General features: G+C 36.2%; 1 protein-coding gene across 3 annotated transcripts in view; it reads right to left on the bottom strand.

Annotated features, from left to right (window-relative positions):
- Positions 1-7,992: 7,992 nt before the first annotated feature.
- The window catches only part of Tab2 (TGF-beta activated kinase 1 (MAP3K7) binding protein 2), a 51,456-nt gene continuing 40,551 nt past the window's right edge, over positions 7,993-18,897 (bottom strand). The window contains exons 4-7 of one of the 3 annotated variants that reach the window (XM_015502104.2): positions 16,420-16,580; positions 16,112-16,205; positions 14,820-14,900; positions 7,993-9,995 (exon numbers count right to left, since the gene is read on the bottom strand). In XM_015502104.2, the coding sequence (XP_015357590.1) occupies positions 9,853-9,995; positions 14,820-14,900; positions 16,112-16,205; positions 16,420-16,580 (479 nt within the window). In that variant the 3' untranslated portion in view covers positions 7,993-9,852. The remainder of the gene's footprint in view (positions 9,996-14,819; positions 14,901-16,111; positions 16,206-16,419; positions 16,581-18,897) is intronic. The other 2 variants (XM_048799698.1, XM_048799706.1) reach the window with 2 other exon arrangements.

The following is an 18,897-nucleotide window of genomic DNA, read 5'->3' as shown; positions in this document are numbered from 1 at the left end:
GTAGTGCTGTGGGGTGAAGATCATGCAGCTATGTAGCAATATAATATAGAGGAGTTGGTAATGTATACTACCAGTATTAAAGAAGTTTTAGCTAAAATATGGGTTCGCAATAGTATTGTTATGGTGTGGATGTGAGATGTCTCCCCCAAAGCTCTTGTTAATACAGGAAATTCAGAGGTGAAATGTTTAGGTCTTGAGAACTGTCATCTGATCACTCCATGCTGGTCTGAATGGACTCACTGGGTGGTAACTTAGGCAGGAGGGGCTAGGCTGCAGGAGGTAGGCCCCTGGGGCGTTCCCTGCACGGGTGCATCTCCTCTGTGGCCTCTTTCTCTCTTGCTCTGCTTCCTGTTCCTTCCACAAGCTTCCCTTTGCTGGGCCCTTCCCTCATGATGTTGTGCCTCACTTGGGCCCAGAGCAATGAATTTGGTCATCTATGGACTGAGAGACCCCTGACTGTCTGCCCTAAATATTTTCCTCCTCTCTTATGGTTGGGTATTTTGGTCACAGCGACAAAAATGCTGCCTAAAACAAGTATAGATCATGGAAATTCTCACAGGAGGACGCCTGTCGTCCCTAGCTTGGCATATGTCAGGGCTTTATTTTCTATCTGCTGATTCCCAAGGGGCCTCTGGTTGGTAACAAGCTTCGTGCATCTGCATTTCCCCGTGTGCCTTTCTTGGGGGTGTTGGTCATTAGGATGGGGGCACAGTATTGATGCATATTCAATATTTCTTCCCCTAAGGTTTCTTTTTAAAAACAACCCTATGATTTTAACATATATGTTAACCTGGTCTGAATGTTTATGTCCTCACCAAAATGCCTGTGTTGAAATCTAATCACCAAGGTGATGGCCTTTGGGAGGTGATTAGAGATGAATGTTCTTATACAAAAGGCTTCACCCTCTCCCACTGGGTGAGGACACAGTGAGACTGTGCCCCTCTGAACCTGGAAATGGTCCTCACTTGGCCCCAAATCTGCTGGTGCCTTGATAATGGGCTTCCCAGCTTCTAGAAGTGAGAGAAATAAATTTATGCTATTTAAAAGCCACCCATTCCATATTTTATTATATACAGAATGGATTGAAAACAATAAAATGCATTCACATTAACACACACTCTCTTTCTCTGTGTGTGTATAATGCACCCATTTAAAAATGAGTTTTATTTATTTTTATTTTTGCAGTACTGGGGATCAAAGCCAGGGCCATGCACTGCTAGGCAAGCGATCTACCACTTGCTTATACTCCCTGCCCTTAAAATGAGTTTTGACAAATGAATATCCCCCAAGTGAACTTGCCACAATCAACACATGGAATATTTTCACCACACTAAGATGTCCCCACATGCCTCTTCTCAATGAATCCTAGCCCACTGCTGCTTTCCGTCACTATCCATTGGTTTGGTCTTTTTGATGGTTTTATAAAAAATGAAGCCCCGCAGGATGTCCTTGTCTGCATCTGGCTTCTTTCAGCAACATAATGCATTTGAGATTCATCTATGTCGTATTTGTTCAGCATTTGTTCTTTCTTAATGCTGAGTAGCATTCCAAGCTATAGACATCCTGTAATTTATTCCCCTACCTGTTGATGGACATTTGGGTTGTTTCCAGTTTTGGGTTACTCTGATTAAAGCCGCTATTAACAGTCATGTTTAAGTCTATATGAACTCACGTTTTCTTTTCTCTTAGGCAAATCACGCCCCCCCCCAAACTTTCCACGGCTCATTTTCCCCTGTCACATTAAGTACACTCTTGGGGCTAATGGTGTAGCTTAGTGGTAGAGCACATTTAGCCTGCACAAAACCCTGGGACCCAGTACCACTCCCCCAAATTAAATATACTTTTTTCTTTCTTGTACCAGGGGTTGAACCTAGGGGCACTTAATCACTGAACCACAACTCCATCCTTTTGATTTTATATTTTGAGACAGGGTTAGGGTTAGTGCTTAGGGCCTAGCTAAGTTGCTGAGGCTGGATTTGAACTTGTGATTCTCTTGCCTCAGCCTTCCAAGCTGCACATTACAGATGTGCGCCACTGTGCCCAGCGAGTACACTATTAATTGTCCTCTACAGAATGGTCCAAATCACTTTCCCACCTTTCAGCCAAATGAGATTGCCTGCAGATCTCTACGTGGCCCCTGAAGTTTCTGAACTCCAACATGGCTCAGTTTTCTCCACATAAAAAGCTTCCCATAGGTGTCACTTATGAGTCCCATTGCAAATGTCTCCCTTTCATCAACTGTCCCTGACTCAACCATGGTGTCCCTCCCTTCACTGAACCCTGCCCTTTGGACAGTGCTCGCCTTGTGTATGATCGCAGTGGATTCTCTTTATTTATAATGGCAATTACTCTCAATAATCTCTCTGTGAACATAGAGTCAGTGAATACTGAACACTGAAATGCAGGGGCAGGTTCCAAGGAGCCTCTGGACACATTTTCAGCAACACATGACCTTGTTTTACGTTTCTTTTTAAAAATTCAACCTCTGTGATTGGCTATGAACATTGAGCCCTTGGCCAACAGCACTGTAACCATGCCTGAAGGAAGTTTCTCTGTTTTTTCTTAAGGTGAGTCGTAGCCTTCTTGGGCTTTGGAGCCCCAGACTGTACTTCAGCTGACTGCTTGGGGGCCATTCAAAATAGCAAAATCACCAACAAAAATGAGAAAACCATGTCTCTACGTAGACTGCAGAAAGGGCACTTGTTTACAGTGCAAGGGCTGAAACAGGAGCTGGGAATATGAGCAATGGTGACTCAAATTTTTTGTTGTTCTGTGGAGGTCCTTGAATGAGATGGTGCCTGACCTAGGGCAGAACCTGATAGTGAGAAGCACCTGGGAGAAAATCAGAGAAAAATGAAGTTAGACACTGTTACCAAACAGTGTAACTTAAAATTTGCTGTCCACCTTCTATGTGTCAGACCCAAGCCAGGAGGAGGATATATAGTAGTGAACAAAATAGGAGACACCGTTCTTACACACGGGGATAGAGCCAGAGGAGGTGCCAAGAGTCGAAATATACTATTCCACTAAAATGGAAAGATGATTCTGCAGACAGAGTTGATGACTTACTGCAGTCACACTGAAATCAACTTCCACGCGCACCAGGCAGCACAGTGCAGGGTTAAAAGCATGATTGGACAAGGCCACTTGGTTTGAATTCTGGCTCTGGCCTATTATTAGCTGTATGACCTTGGGCAAGTTGCTTGACCTTTCCTTGTCTTAATTCTTGCTCTGTAACAGCAGGGCTAGCACATCTTCTACTTCTTTGAGTTGTCGTAAGGATTATACGTTAATATTGGCAAAGCATTTAGAACGGTACCTGACTGCTGGGAGCCATTAGCCAAGTAGGTATGACAATTTCCTTGCCAGCGTACCCCATGTTGCAGTGACATTGAATGTAGGTGACCTTGCTCAAGGACCAAGGCGGATTAGGGTGTTCCCGGTTTAAGATAATCATGTTTAGGGCGTTCCCAGTTTAGGTTCCAGGTTTAAGGTTTAAGATTATTCCTGCTGGGAATAGGGCGTATCCTGCTGCCTGAGTTCCCCTTGAGTTCTCACGGGATTCAGAGTATTTTTTGGGAGATAGAAGCCCAGTGGAGGGGGATTTGGGCAGAGAACGTGGATTTCCCCAGAACGTGTTTGTATACGGCTGGTGTGAGTTCGGGAATAAAGAGTTGCTGTTTGAATCTACAAGCTGTGTGGTGGCTCGTGATTTTGTGCCCAGCCAGACTGCGGCACCTGATGATTCAGAGGAATCGCATTTTAAAAATGCCTACGTAGCACCTAGTTTATCCGAAGACGTAAATCTTGTTGGGTCAATTTGTTTGGGAGAGAGGTAATCGAGGAGCGTGGCTGTTATTTCTATTTCAAATTTTCATCATGGAGCCTGGGAAATGTGGGCTTGAGGGCTTAGGTGATTAACCTTGGTACAAGATCAGCCAGTGGGCAGAGCTGTTCTCCAATGACTGCAGCACCAAATCACAGATGCTCCTGAGCCATTCCGCTCAGTCTCTTGTGAGTCACAACTTAACCCAGCATATGCTCAGATTAAGTGACAAGGATTAACTCTGGGAATGCTCCCACTGAAAGAGAAATTAAAGTTGAAACAATCTAAAACATTAGAAAAACAATTCTATAAAAATAGCATGAGTAATCACAAAGTAAAAGCATGAATATATTTAAAAACCAAACTAAACCAAGACTCAGGAACAAAGAGATATTCTAATCCCAAGAATCGGCGGGGACGACATTCCTCTGAAAAGCCCTGGTAGAATAGTATTTGACAAACAACTCCACCATGCCTCTCGTATGGAATCAAAAGCACATAACATGCTAGTGCCAGAAAACAAGTGGGGATCTGTTTTCCAAATTAATTGGGATGCCAAAGCTCCCATGTTCAATGGAAACTTACAAAATGTGGTAGAGGAAGCTGTCATCTAAGGAGTGGAGAACAGATTGTACAAGGAAACTCACTGTTCTGTCCAGTGTTATGCCTATAGTAAATGAGAAAATGGCCACAGAGACTTTAATTAAGAGTTAGAAAATCCTTTTATGTGTGCAGATGGATGAATGCTATGATAAATGGGAGCCTTGTGCCACCCTTAAGCGGGGTTTGAGATTTATCATAGAAACATAGTTTAGATGTCAGAGCACGTACATATGCTCAGGGGAAAATGACAGTTGGTCTCAAGTTTTCGGGGAATACTGCCTATTCCTTTTTTCACTTGTTTTAGAACTTGGGAACCATATGTTTTTTGAAATGTGAAGCCAGTACTTGTAGCTGTAGCAGGCGAATGACTGAAAGACAAAAAGGAAATGTTGAGTCCAGGAATACAGGAGCCTGTCTTAAAAACTGCTTTTTTTTTTTTTTTGCCACTGATGGGACACTTTGTGATCGCAACAAAAATCACCTGTTACCATCTGTGGGAATGAAACCACGCATGACTTTTCAGTGGCTTAGTGGAGCCTGGCTATTCACATTAGAAAGTTAGTGTTAAACATGTACACACTGAACAGTATTATGAAAGGAACCTGGCACTTCAGCAAAAGGGAATGTGAAAGACTTTTATTAAGATTCAAAAAGTAGTAATCTAAAACTTCAAGCCAACTCACATAAAAAATGTAGGTTTGTTTCACATCACTCATTACATAGGCATCGTCCTGGTCATGTGGACCCACTTTACAAATATACAAATAGTCCCTGCTGTCTGCTATGAATCCTTTAATCTGAAGCCTGGCTTTACTTAACAAATAAAAAACAAAAACCTGTCATCATGTCCAAGAACAATAAGGCACCCAAACACCTGTATCCAAAAAAAGACAAACTTGAAAACTCTGAAATGAAATTTGATGTTATCAAAATCAGGGACATCTATTTCAAACACCAATTTCTGTATTTTCCAGAATGTCCATATCATATAAAAGACAAAGAAACACTATTTCTTAACTTCATTTTAACATTTATGTATCCCACTCTTTCAGTATTTTAAATGCAAAGCATTCTAGCTAATTAGTGGTCTAGCTTGGGAACCTCTCTCTCATCACATTGGTCATATGGGAAAATATCTGTGTAGTTCAAAAAGGCTGTACCTGTTGGTTAACCTGGACAAACATTAGAAATTTCTTGGCTTTCAGATTAAGAATCATTATCACCATCAACTACGGATCTTTTAGTACAGTAAGAGGATATTTACTGTGGGGACACAAAGGAATAAAATATCCACTTTGTCAAGAATATACAAATGGAAGTTGTATGGACTGTCAAGGTTGTATGGACTGTCAAGGGGGAAGAAAATCGCAACTGCTGCAAGAGAAGGTGGTTTGGAAAGTCCTCATGATCTTGAACTTTAGTTTAATCCTTGCAGGGAAGGAGTAAGGAGAGTAAGCTGTGTAAAAGGCACAAACATTCTAATGACAGATGCCTGGGCAGGGAGGTAGGAGTCAGTTTTTTCTTTTTAAAAACATTTCCACAGTGCCATGAGGAATAACAACACTTTTGGAACAAATATTAATAAGTTGTAATGGTTCTTTAGTATATAGATTGGGTCAGAGGAAGGCTGTCCTCAGAAAAGGAAGGAGGTAAAGAGGATCTGAAGGAAGGAGGCATTAGATTGAGAGGACCTCAGACCAATTTTAGGCTTAATAAAAATATGCAGGTGTGCAAACACTACGGTAAGTCCTTCAAGTGAAGTGTTTATCTTCCTTGAGAAACAGTTATATTCCCTAAAATGTACACTTTGTAGATAGGTGGATAAGCAACAGAACAAACACATTTGATCTTCAGGTTGGCCTTTGATAGCCTTTTAAACTCTGCAAAGCAACCCACCTTTGATAATCAAAGGGAAGAAAATTCAATTTCAGTGATTGAAACACCAAATTCTGATCTGAGATGTTCCCAAATTCAGAAAAATAAAGAGTAAACTTACCTGTTAATTCTGTTGAGAAAAACACCTCAACCCATTCCTACAAATTTTTTATTTGTTAAACAAAAACATGACCCATGGTTTCAGGTCAATACAGTTCCTAGTGAGGAACTCTAGTGACAGAGAGAAGGGGCTGGCTCAAAGGATTCAATCTTCCATTTCCTAAACCAGTCTACCACACTCCGGTGGGGAAAACCTGGCTTAATAAATACCAAGCTCTGAAATCCTTTTTCTTTAGAAGAGAGATTTCTCTCAGTTGCCTAATTGTGTTTTCAGGTGGAAGCAATAAAAATTAAAATGCTAATATGCTAATGCATAACATATATTATATGCTAATACCCAGTGTGCAGATAGTAAATCTGGAACAGACTTTAGTGCCAACAGACTTAATATTATTTTCTAGGGCAACATGCCCACTTCAACTACCCATGAACTGAATAGTATATCTTACACTATTCATTTTTTTTTTTTTTTTCAGTCAGGGGATTGAACTCAGGGCCTCACACATGCTAGGCAAGTGTTTTACCACTGAGCTACATCCCCAGTCCCCACTATTCACCTCTTAAACCTATCATTGCTCCCTAGAATTTTTCACTGATATTAAACTGGGCTAGAGAAAACTGATGAAATGTCCATTAATTTTGCTATTATAAATACTTCGACAAAAATATCAGGTTAAAGTTAATAATATAGTTTTGGAATATCTATGGATATAATTTTCCATATAAGTTCAATTCCTCACATAATCAGTTTTAGGCTGTAGAATGATTCAGGTTGGTCATTTAAAAAAGTAAATAAACAAAGTAAAGGCATTCTGTCCATCTACAACTACACACACATAAAAAAAAAATTAAAGAAAATTTCTTTCATACTAGTTGTTTTTTTTTTTTTTTTTGGTACCAGGGATTGAACCCAAGGGCGCTCAACCACTGAGCCACATACCTAGCCCTTTTAATTTTGAGACAAGGTCTTGCTAAGTCCTTAGGGACTTGCTTAGTTGCTGAGGTTGGTCTCCATCTTGTGATCCTCCTGCCTCACCCTCCCAAACTGCTGGAATTACAAACATGCATCACCATGCCTGGCCCTCTTTCCTACTAGGTTAAACGGCAACTTGAGGCAGGCCTTTGTACAGCTACATCACAGAGACCAGCAAATGCTACCTCATTCTCTGTAAGCTCATAAAAACTGTGCCATGATACTGATAGAGCCAGTATCAACCATTGACAACCCAGCATAAATGGTCCAAGAAATCGTGCTTGTTTTCAACAATGGGGTAAATTTTCAAAAATTTTAAAACAGAAAGTTATAACACATTATAAAAAAAAGCTACATCCACTTTGTTCTGGCTTAGCTGAAATCTGGCTGCTATCAGTTAACAAGCAGCCTGGGGAAACTGACAAAAAGAATCCAAGCCATGTAGCTTCTGAACACCTGGTGTCCTGAGAGGACTCTAGAGGGTGAAGGTTATTTTTTAATTTTTTTCCTGATCTCAATTAACAATTAAATGTTCTGTTGGGGTACAAATTATTTCCTGTCCCACAAACTTTAAAAACAAGGCACAAAATCCACATTAGAATATAAGTTTTTTAATTTTTATAAATAACTTATCTGTTACAAAGATAGTTTACCCAGCTAAATCACAAAACCATCAACTCAAGATATCCAAATTACGTTTTATTAATAAAACAAGTAAAAACTGATTTATCAATCTTCACATAGAACTGCAGATGAAGCTGAAAAACAAGGCCTATTTTTAAAACAAAATGCATCCAATGTAAGGGCTCTGGGTCTACTGCCTAATTACCTAGGATTGTCATATTTCTTTCCATATACATAATGTAAAGCCTGGAAGCTGAGGCTTTGACATTCATAGAGATCACCGTAATAATCCTGATTATTTAAAACAGCCACTTGCAAACATTTACAGTGGGTGACAGTCTACATTACCTCCTGTCTTTTACTGTATTTCAGCACTTCCCTTAGCCCCATTCTAAGCACTGATATATAGTTTCATAATTCTTTTAAAATGCATACTGTTATCTTTTCTTGATTCCATTGAGTTATATACATTCCTGATCATCTGAATACTTATTTTCCTTACAAAAATATATCATCAAAATAAAGAGATGCTTGAGGTTGCTTCAGTGTTCAAGTTTGCTTATTTTTCTTTTTTTCCAGCTTTTCTTCAGTTGTCCTAAATATGAATAGCCTTGTTTTATAAATACACGTTACTGCCACCAAGTCAGGTTTAGAAACAGATTGTCCCAACAGTAAAGCATTTAAACTTCTTTCCAAATAAAAGGGCTGTCGGTACTGCTGCTGTTGCTGGTTTTGAAACTGTACTTTTCTGATAAAAATCTCCTGTGAAAGTTCTGTGGGGCACCAAGCAGATGAGGCACACTTTGCGAGTGGGTTAAAAATACCTTCTGTTTTAAGCTTCCCCATGGAAGACAAAACACCATGTTGTGCCACCCCACACAGTGTGACCTACTGACATAATTCTTGTAATACCTTCTGCAGTTCATTGTGCAGCATCTGTATGTCTTCACAGAACATTGGCACCCATGAGGGCAAAGTACAGGGTAAGTAGAGGAAAGTTATTTTGTGCATAGTTTCATTTCATTAATGCTTTTTTATTTTACGACATTGCTTCTCTTAGGTAAGGCTTAAAAAGGGACATGATCGTGCTTAATCACTAAAAGGAAAAAAGAAAATTAGTTAACAAAAGGCTATTACACTATACATATAGAAATATAAGAAAATAATAAAGAAGAAATCACTTAAAGCAGACTCGAGAGATCTGTACAGTAGGAAAAGCTTTGGGGTATTTCACTGCATGTTTGTACAGACAATGCATGCTGCTTTCCTTTTCATCTTGAGACCCTAGATTCTGGTTTCACAGAGACATTTTCAGGGAAGACAAAGACAAGGCCAAGAGTACCACAGATGTGTGAAAGTCTTCCCCTAGCCAATGGCACTATGCGGCTGCAGTTTTTAAATAGTTAAACCTTGTTCCTTCTCTTGTATGTAGTGTTTCACTGAAAGCTTTAAAAATAAAAAAGCTATCATTCTATTTCTTCCTCCTGTCAAAATTCAGTAGTGACACGAGGGGGAAAAAGTACTGGGAACACCTTGGCATTAACATAGTGAGAATTAGCTGTAACGGGCTCCTGGTAACACTGTACATGGTCAGGCAGCAGGCAATCAAGTCTTTCAGCAGATTACCTTTCAGGTGATGGATTTCAACTGCCCGTGACATTATACTGAGGTATTATTAGCTCTGTGGGCTGACACTTAATATTAGCACAACACCATCTTGTCACACCTTCCATTTGACAAAATCCTATGTAGCAGTGAAATGTTGCCCCGATGACAGACTAGTTTCTTGAACTTTAGATGTGGTTTTAGAGAAGACATAGGGCCTTCTGGCTCAGAAATGCCGTGGCATCTCGCACTGTTCACAGCGGATTAAGGCTGGATGGTTCAAAAAAGTACAGGCAGTGCAATTCCACTGAGCCCCCTCATCATCGTCTGCGTCTTGAGTCTTTGGTGTTTTGATGGTAGACCTTTGATCTGTAAGAAAGAAAAAAATTTATTTTAAAGGCAAAGATTACAAAGTCTGACAAATTATGGCAACTCTAAATACCATTTGTACTGCATTGCATGAAGCAGTTTGTTAATCAAAGGAAGCTGAAACTGACACATGCTTGACCACTCCAACCTTCACTGAGCTGGTACTTCTCCTCTGCGGAAGAGCAACACAGACATGATAGAACCACCCCCACATCTCCTTAAGGGAGAAAACAGCATCAATTCCCCCAATTTAGAGCAGAAGAGAGGATACCCAATAGCAAACTTTCTGTAATATCACTTAAAATCATAAAAGTGTCCAACTGCAAAGCAATACTGAGCGTATTTACGTCTCATTTCTCACTGAAGTCATCTTTGTATTTCCATTAAATGTTCTGTATCTACTGAAAACATAAATCTTGGATAACATAAATCAAATATAGAGAACCAATTTCTTATCTTATTTAACTGTATCAAAAATAGACCTTGAAGAAGTACATCAGTATAAAACTTCTACCAAATTTTCTTACTTTTTAAAAATCACATTTACTATGGTGGAATAGAAATGACCTTAGGTAGTAGTAGTAGTAGCCTTTTCATTTTGTTGAAAAGTTTCCTTTTTGTGCAGAAGCTCTTAAGTATGATGCATTTCCACTTATGTATTTTTTGCTTTTGTTGCCATTTCCAAAAAAATCATTGTATAGACCAATGTCAAGAGGTCTTTTCCCTATGTTTTCTTCTAGTAGTTTTATGACTTAAGTTTAAATCTTAAATCCATTTTGAGTAAATTTTTGTATACGGTGTGAGGTAAGGTTCCAATATCATGCTTCTACTTGTGGATATTTGTTTTCCCAATATCATTTTTTTAAAGAGGCTATCATTTCCCCATTCTGTGTTTTTGGTAACCTTGTCAAAGATAAGCTCACCACAGATGCATGTACTTATTTCTGTGCTCTCTATTCTGTTCTACTACTGGTCTGCATATCTGTTTTTATGTCAGTACCATACTGTTTGGTTATTGTAGGTTTGTAATTTATTTTGAAATAATGGGGTCTTCTGTTATTCCTTTGGCACCCTGAAAGTTAATCTGTGAGTTACTTTGAACAATATTAGTTCCTCTAATCTGTGAATGGAGGATGCTTTCCATATGTGTATTTATTAGTTTCCTTCATCAGTGCTTCTTAATTTTGGTATATAAACATTCCACCTCTTTGGTTAAGTTTATTTGTATTTATTCTTTTTGTTGTTACTGTGAATGGTATTGTTTTCCTGATTTTCCTTTCACAGTTCACTGTGTATAGAAACCTAATTGATTTTTTTCTTTTTTTTAAATAAGCTTTTCATATTTTTTAAATATTGGTTTTTTTTAGTTATATATGGACACAATATCTTTGTTTATTTATCTTTTATATGTTGCTGAGGATTGAACCCAGTGCCTCTTATGTGCGAGGCAAGTGCTCTGCCACTAAGCCACAACCTCAACCCCTAATTGATTTTTAAAAAAATTTTTAGTTGAACATGGACACAATACTTTTATTTTACTTATATATTTACTTTATGTGGTGCTGAGGATAGAACCCAGTGCCTCATGTGTGCAAGGCAAGCACTCTATACACTGAGCCACAACCCTAGCCCCCCTAATTGATTTTTGTACGTTGATTTTGTATCTGTAATTTTACTACATTCTTTTATTAGTTTTTTTTTGTTGTTGTATCTTTAGGCTTTTCTACATATATTGTTGTCCTATTTTATCCTTGGGAAATACACTGAATGGCCCCCAGGGGATGCCTGAAATCATGGATCACACTGAATTCTATATATACCATATTTATTCCTATACCTATATTTATAAATTAGGCATCATGAGAGATTAACAATAACTGATAATAGAATAATTATACTAATATATTGCAACAAAAGTTATTTAAAACTTACTGCTTTTCAGAACATGGTTGACTGTAGGTAACCAATATGAAAGCAAATGCAGATAAGGGGTGACCACCATACAATCCTGTCTTCTGCAAACAGAATTTAACTTTCTCTTTTTTGATTTGGAAATCTATTGTTCATTTTTATTCTCTAATTGCTCTCGTTAGGACTTTACACTGTGTTGAAAAGGAGAGGACACAGTAGGCATCCCTGCTTTGCACTAGCTCTCGTAGCGGAAATCTTTCCATTTTCTCCCACTGACTATGATGTTATCTGTGTTTTTCAGACATGGCCTTTAGTATGTTAAGTTCCTTCTACATCTATTTTGTTAAGAGTTTTAATCATCAATGGATGTTGAACTTGGTCAAATAATTTTTATGCATCTATTCAGTTGACCACAACAGCTTTTACTTTCTATGTGTTGTATCACACTGATTTCTGTAGGATGAATCATTCATTCTTCCATCTTAGGGATCAATCTCAATCATGGAATATGATCCTTTTAGTGTGTTACTAAATTTGGTTTGCCATTATTTTAATGAGGATGGGGATTGTAGCTCAGTAAAAGAGCATTGCCTAGCATACATGAGTCTCAGTACTATAAAATTTTTTTTTTTAAATGAAGCTTTTATGCATTCATGGTTCAGCAGGTATATCACTTATGAATATATCTATAGATATCTGGTCTGGAGCTTTTGTTGTTGTTGTTATTGGGAGATATTGTATTACAGTTACTTATTTGTTACTGTGTTCAGGCTACTACTTCTTCAGTTTTGGTAGGTTATATATTTCTAGGGATTTACCCATTTATAGGTTATTGAGTTTGTTGGTGTAAATACACACACACACACACACACACACACACACAGTAGACCCTTATAATCCTTTTATGTTTGAGGCTTCTCAGTTCTGATTTTGAATCTTCTGTTTTTCTTAATCTCTCTAGCTATGAGTTTGTCAACTTTATTTTTTCAAAAAATGTTTACTTCTTAATTTTTATATTGTTTTAAAATTCTCTGATTTATTTTTGTGCTACTCTATTATTCCCTTCCTTCTACTAACTTGGGGTTTAGTTTGTTGTTCCTCTAGTTCCTTGAGTATAAAGTTAGATTGTTTATTTGTGACCTTTCTTCTTTTTTTTTGAACTTACCTCTTTGTATTATTTTTGTTTGATCTCATAGGTTTTGATATGTTGTTTTTGTTTTTCTCAAGATACTACTTAAATTCCCTTTTCATTTCCTCAAAGATCCAATGGATGTTCAAAAGTGTGTTGTTCACATTTACACGAATTTTCTGGTATTATTGTTAATGATTTCTAGTTTCATTCCACTGTGGTTGAAAAAGATAATTGGAATGATTCTGGTCTTCTTAAATTTGACTTAGTTTGTAAACTAACATGTTGATCTACCCTGGAGAATGTTCCATGGGACCTTGAGATAAATGTATATTCTTTTGCTATTGGGTAGGCAGTTCTATATTGTTTTGTGCCTTCCTTTTGAACTGATCCTTTATCATTTATACGTAAAAATTATATGTATTAAGATTTCTTTGTGTTTAGAGACACATTTAGACTTAAAAATCTATTTTTTTCTGATACAACCACTCATGATTTCTTTTGGTTACCATTTACATGAAAAATCTTTTCCCATCCCTTCACTTTCAGCCTATGTATGCCTTTAAATATAAAACAAGTCTCTTATAGATAGCACATTGTTGGATCCTGTTTTTAAAATTTCTTTTATTCCACATTTAAGGCAATAATTGCTAAGTGAAGACTTATTACCATTTTGTTGTTTCTAGTTCATTTGGCAGCTTTTTGCTCCTCTTTTTCTCTTTTGCTATCTTCCTTTTATGATTTTTTAATAGTGAGTACTTTGCTTTTCTTTTTATCTATCTATATGAGGGTTCTTCTTTGCCATTAGCTTGACACTTGCATAAAATATTTTAACTATACATTTCTATTTTAAGTTGATGATAACTTCAGTTGCATACAAAATACTATACTATACTTTCAGCACCCTCATCCTGTCATTTTGTGTTCTTATAGTCAAAGTTTGCTTTTAAAAATACTGTATATTCATTAATATAATTTTAATATTTTAACTTTCATATTAAAGTAAATTATACACCATGACTGTAATGTTATAGAACCTGTATGTATATGTTTACATATTTACCTTCAATAGTGTGAATTATGCATTTGATTTCATTTCTTTACTATTTTAATGCCTGGATCAAAACATACAGACATATTTTGACAATTGTCAATTTGGTATGCATATATTCTGTGACTATCAATGATGTAAAATGACACCAGGTAACATTTTCTGAAAACCATTCATCTGGAATTCAGGATATTTTGATTACGTAAAGTCATATCAATATTAAATAAAATAGGACACTATGAAAAAATAAACTTCCCTAAAAGTGTCATCATTTATCTAAATTGAATGAATACAAATTTTTGCCCTTGATAATTTATTTTAAAACCAAGACTTGCTATTTTGGGAATACAAAGTAATCTCTAAGGTCACATGTACTGCTATTTTTTTTTTACTTTTTTATTATTTTTTTTTAGTTGTTGATGGACCTTTATTTATATGCAGTGCTAAGAATCAAACCCAGTGCCTTACTCATGCCAGGCAAGCGCTCTTGTTACAACAGGAGCCACAACCTCAGCCCACATCTATTACTTTTAAGAAGCTAAATACATTATACCTTTGCATCCTCCCCAGCCCCCAGCATATAAATGAAAATAAACAAACATCTTCCTAATAAATCCACCCAAGAATGCCAAAGTTTGAAGTACTTCTAGAGTGGAAGGTTGTTAAAAATAAAAAGTTTCTAAGATCTTGCTTTTCAAAATTAACAGTTTTCACACTTAATGGATACACTAACCTTTGGGTTTTGGTGGCACAGGACCTACAAATCCAATATTGTCATAAAAGTTATGAATAGCGCTGGGGTTAAAATGTGGTCCTGAAATATATAAAAAGTAAATATATCAATGTTTATAGTCCAAAAATACTTATTTTATTTTTTAAAGCAAGCATTTCTTTCTAAAAATGCTACAGTATAAAACCAAAGAAATGCTTTTCATTATCTTCATCTCTATCTCAAATTATATGTAAGATTTCAAAAACATATTTCAAAATATAGGTATAATATAACATTCATACACCGAGGTAAGTGTTAAATTGGGGAAGAAGTCAAACTAAAGATGGTAAGAAAGAATTAGAAGCGACCCCTGTTCTATGTTACAAATGAAAATAACATAAAATTTAAAAAGTAACTTTAAATTATCAAGCATGGACTTGAACAACTAAAGAGCCTGGCCCCAAGTAAGTATACAAATCTTGTGCTAATGTGATATAATGGTTCAAATTTTTTACTACATGAACATTTCTTTTCTTCAAAGTTTAAACTGCGGCATTTTTCTATGAATGTTTCAAGATAAACAGCTTACCAATATATATTTTTTTAAATTTAAGTAAAATCAATCATCTTTCAGTTTAATGAATGTTGGAAGACACTCCAAAGTAAGACTGAGGATTTCTTTTTTATTAATTTCCTTCCTTTCCCTATTTTTTTCTATTTTATATATTTCTATTATTTCCCCAATTTCAGGATTAGTTTTAAGTGATAAAATTTTGCTTTAGTTTTCTATGGAAATGAATTAAGTCATAAACATTTTTTTACTACAATAAGAAATTATAGCTATTAATAGCTAATTATTACTGCTAATAACTGCTATTAATAGTTCAAATATAAAAAGCTACCATTGACCTACAAATGTATAATCTTACTTTCATCATCTTCTCTATTTTTTTCAATTAAGGCAGTGCCATTGAGATGGGAATGCATAATTCTTGAAAGGACAAAAACGAAACATTTATATGGATACATCTGTTAATTAATAAACATCACAAAAGATTCTACACACACAAAAGCAATACATCTGACCGAAAGTGGATTTGAAGTATATAAAGTGTATCAAGTGACTTCTGAACCAAGTATGTACTTATTTTGGGGGGCAAAAGAGGCAATAAAAATCTAATGTTTCTTTAGCATTATCATCTGGCTCCAAACTGAGGTAGTAAAATTATGACTGATGAGTTCGTTCTCAGCCACAGGAAAAGAGTTGGCAGATTAATTCAATGAATTTCAGCTGAGTATGCACTGAACTTTACCTCGGGCTTGAAAAAGATCAATTTCTTTGGTTAAGCAGTCAATGTCAATCTGGAGTTGTCTATTACAACTTCTCAACTGCTGCATTTCTTCAAGCTGAAAAATAATTCCATGTCAGAAAGATTTGCATTGAAATCTCATGTTATTAGTTAAGAAAGAATGGAGTTTTTGTCAGGGGAAGGTAAGGACAGAAAAACAAGTATGAATTTAAGAACATTTGTAGAAAACTACATCAAGTCTTTTGACATTACGGCATACAGCCTATTCTCAGGTTCAAGCACAGAGGTCACCACAGTTACATATGACTTACCGAAGGTATTTGGGATATGGAATTTGATCTTTTCAGGCGCCTTCGAGTTAGATTATTTTCCATTTCATTGACCTCAGATTTTAGTTTATCCAGCTTTTTCTTTTGAATCTCAAGTTCTCTTTGAAGTCGTTCCATTCTGGCCTTCTGGTGTACCAACAGAGCTGCAATACATATTAGTAAACATGAGGACCCGCCTACTTCAGTCAGTTAACCTTTAAGCAGACTTGGGAAAAGAAAACAAATGAATATTTCTGTGCCAAACAGGAACTGTCAAGAATCCCAAAACTACATTAAAACAAAATATTTTGAGATTAAACATTTAAAATTCCAAAAATAATTGTTTTAATTATTTAAACAAATGTCACTTTATTTAAAAAAATTTTAGGATTTGGATTAAATCCACTTTATGGCCGAAGACAGTGATTTTAGCCTATTACTTTTCTAAAGATTCTAGTCTAGTTAACCTACTTATTGTTATCTAATTCACATCTGACATTTGGAAAGGATAAGCCCTTTTACTCCAGAGTAACATATTTATTTTTTGCATGAGATATTCTAACATTAAAATTATATATATATTTTAGAAGGGAGTGTGGGAATAGGGTGAATACATGTTGGTGTATGCAAAAAGTAAAACAGGAAGACTGATTACAAGCCGCCTGAGTGTTAACATTAAAGTATTCAAATTGAAACGTAAAAATAATACCATTTACAGAAATTGCTTTTTATTTTCTTACACTCAGACCATATTTTGTGAAAATATTTTATACACACACACACACAGTTTGTAGTACTTGGTATTGAACCCAGAGCTTCACGCATACTAGATAAGCACTCTACCACTGAGCTACATCCCCAGTTCCCAAGATTTTTAAAAGAAACAAAATAAGCAATCAATCTTGAACCATGAACTCCCTGAGAAACCTTATTAAGCCTTGAAAACAGGGGTATGTCTTTTTGATCCATCTCTGGACAACTGAACCCTCATCCTTTCATCCTTTAGTATATACTGGATTGGAAATAAAGGTACTTGACCTATTTTTATGAGATAGCAGCTTGGGATGATTCTATCTTGAGGAAATAGGCAGATGTGAAAAAATACCTTAAATCTCTAGAAATAAAGTCCTTTGAAATGAAAAAAGTAAAAAAGATTAAATAGAAGATTAATAGTCAAAGACACAGTTGGTGACCTATAAGATCGATCTAAGAATTTTACCCAGAATGTACATATAGCACTAGAAAACATGAAGGAGGAGTTAAAGGATCTCACATACAGTCATATACTATATATTGACATTTGGGTCAATGACAGCCTGCATACACAAAAGCAGACCCAAAACATTATAATGGAACTCTAAAATTCCCACTGCCTAACACTTTTACTGTGTCTTTTCTATGCTTAGACAGATTTAGATACACAGATAACTACCAGTGTTTTACAATTACCTACAGTTTTCAGTACAGGTTTGCAGCTTAGGAGTTACAGGCTGCATCACACAGTTCAGGTATGTAGGAGGTAATAGCATTGAGGTTTGTCTAAATACATTTTAGGATGTTTGCAGGATGAGAAAAATCAGCTAATGATATATTTTCAGAACCTATCACCATCATTAAGTGACCCATGACTGTACATCTAAAAAGGAATACCAGAAGAAAACAAAGAGGCAAGATGTGAAGAGATACTAGCTGAAAATGTTCCCAAATAGAAGAAAATAACAAATTCCAGAAAATAATGGAATAATTTGCTCATCTAAGAATACAGATGATTAAGACATTTTCAAAGTCTGGGTGATTTCATCAATGATAGATGCCTGTTGAAATAACTACTAAAAATGCTTTTTTGTTAAGATGATGATGAAATACAAAGGGATGAAGGTAAGATACCTGAGTAAATCTATGAAAGAGGAAAAAACCATGGTGGATGTGGGGAATGACTGAGATGGTCTAAGGGAAAGTGAAACTAAAATCTTAGAAAAGAGTAACAAGAAATTGGAAGTATGAAAAATTAGAAAGTATGCTAAGGTCTTCCAACTGTTCAGAGTATCCTCAAATGCTGCTAAGACAAATACACATGTTAGTTTCTAAATTAAATATACAGCTTCTATATTAAAATGTAGTTTCTAAACAGTAATAAGAATGTTTAGTTTTGTTTAGTTTCTAAATTCAGTGACAGAACAAAGAGAAAGAGAGAAAATGTGATTAAGCCTAAAGGGCAAGTAAGCAGGTTTAAAGGAAAAAAATAGAAAACAAAACCAAAAAGCTGACAGAAGCAGTTCCAATTTTATTAGTAATCACAACAAAAAGCAGCCCACTTAGAAGTATTGGTTGAATCACAAGAGATCAGCACACCATATTTTAAAAATTCAGTTACATGCTATTTATATGAAAACATTCCAAATATAGTTCACTCATCCATTCTTAATAAACTGACAGCCCATTATGTGTCAGATGCCATCGTTGGCCATTTGGGAAATGAGG

Source organism: Marmota marmota, unplaced genomic scaffold, assembly GCF_001458135.2.
Source record: "Marmota marmota marmota unplaced genomic scaffold, marMar, whole genome shotgun sequence".
Lineage (NCBI taxonomy): Eukaryota > Metazoa > Chordata > Mammalia > Rodentia > Sciuridae > Marmota > Marmota marmota.
This window is presented reverse-complemented; position numbering and strand designations above follow the sequence as displayed.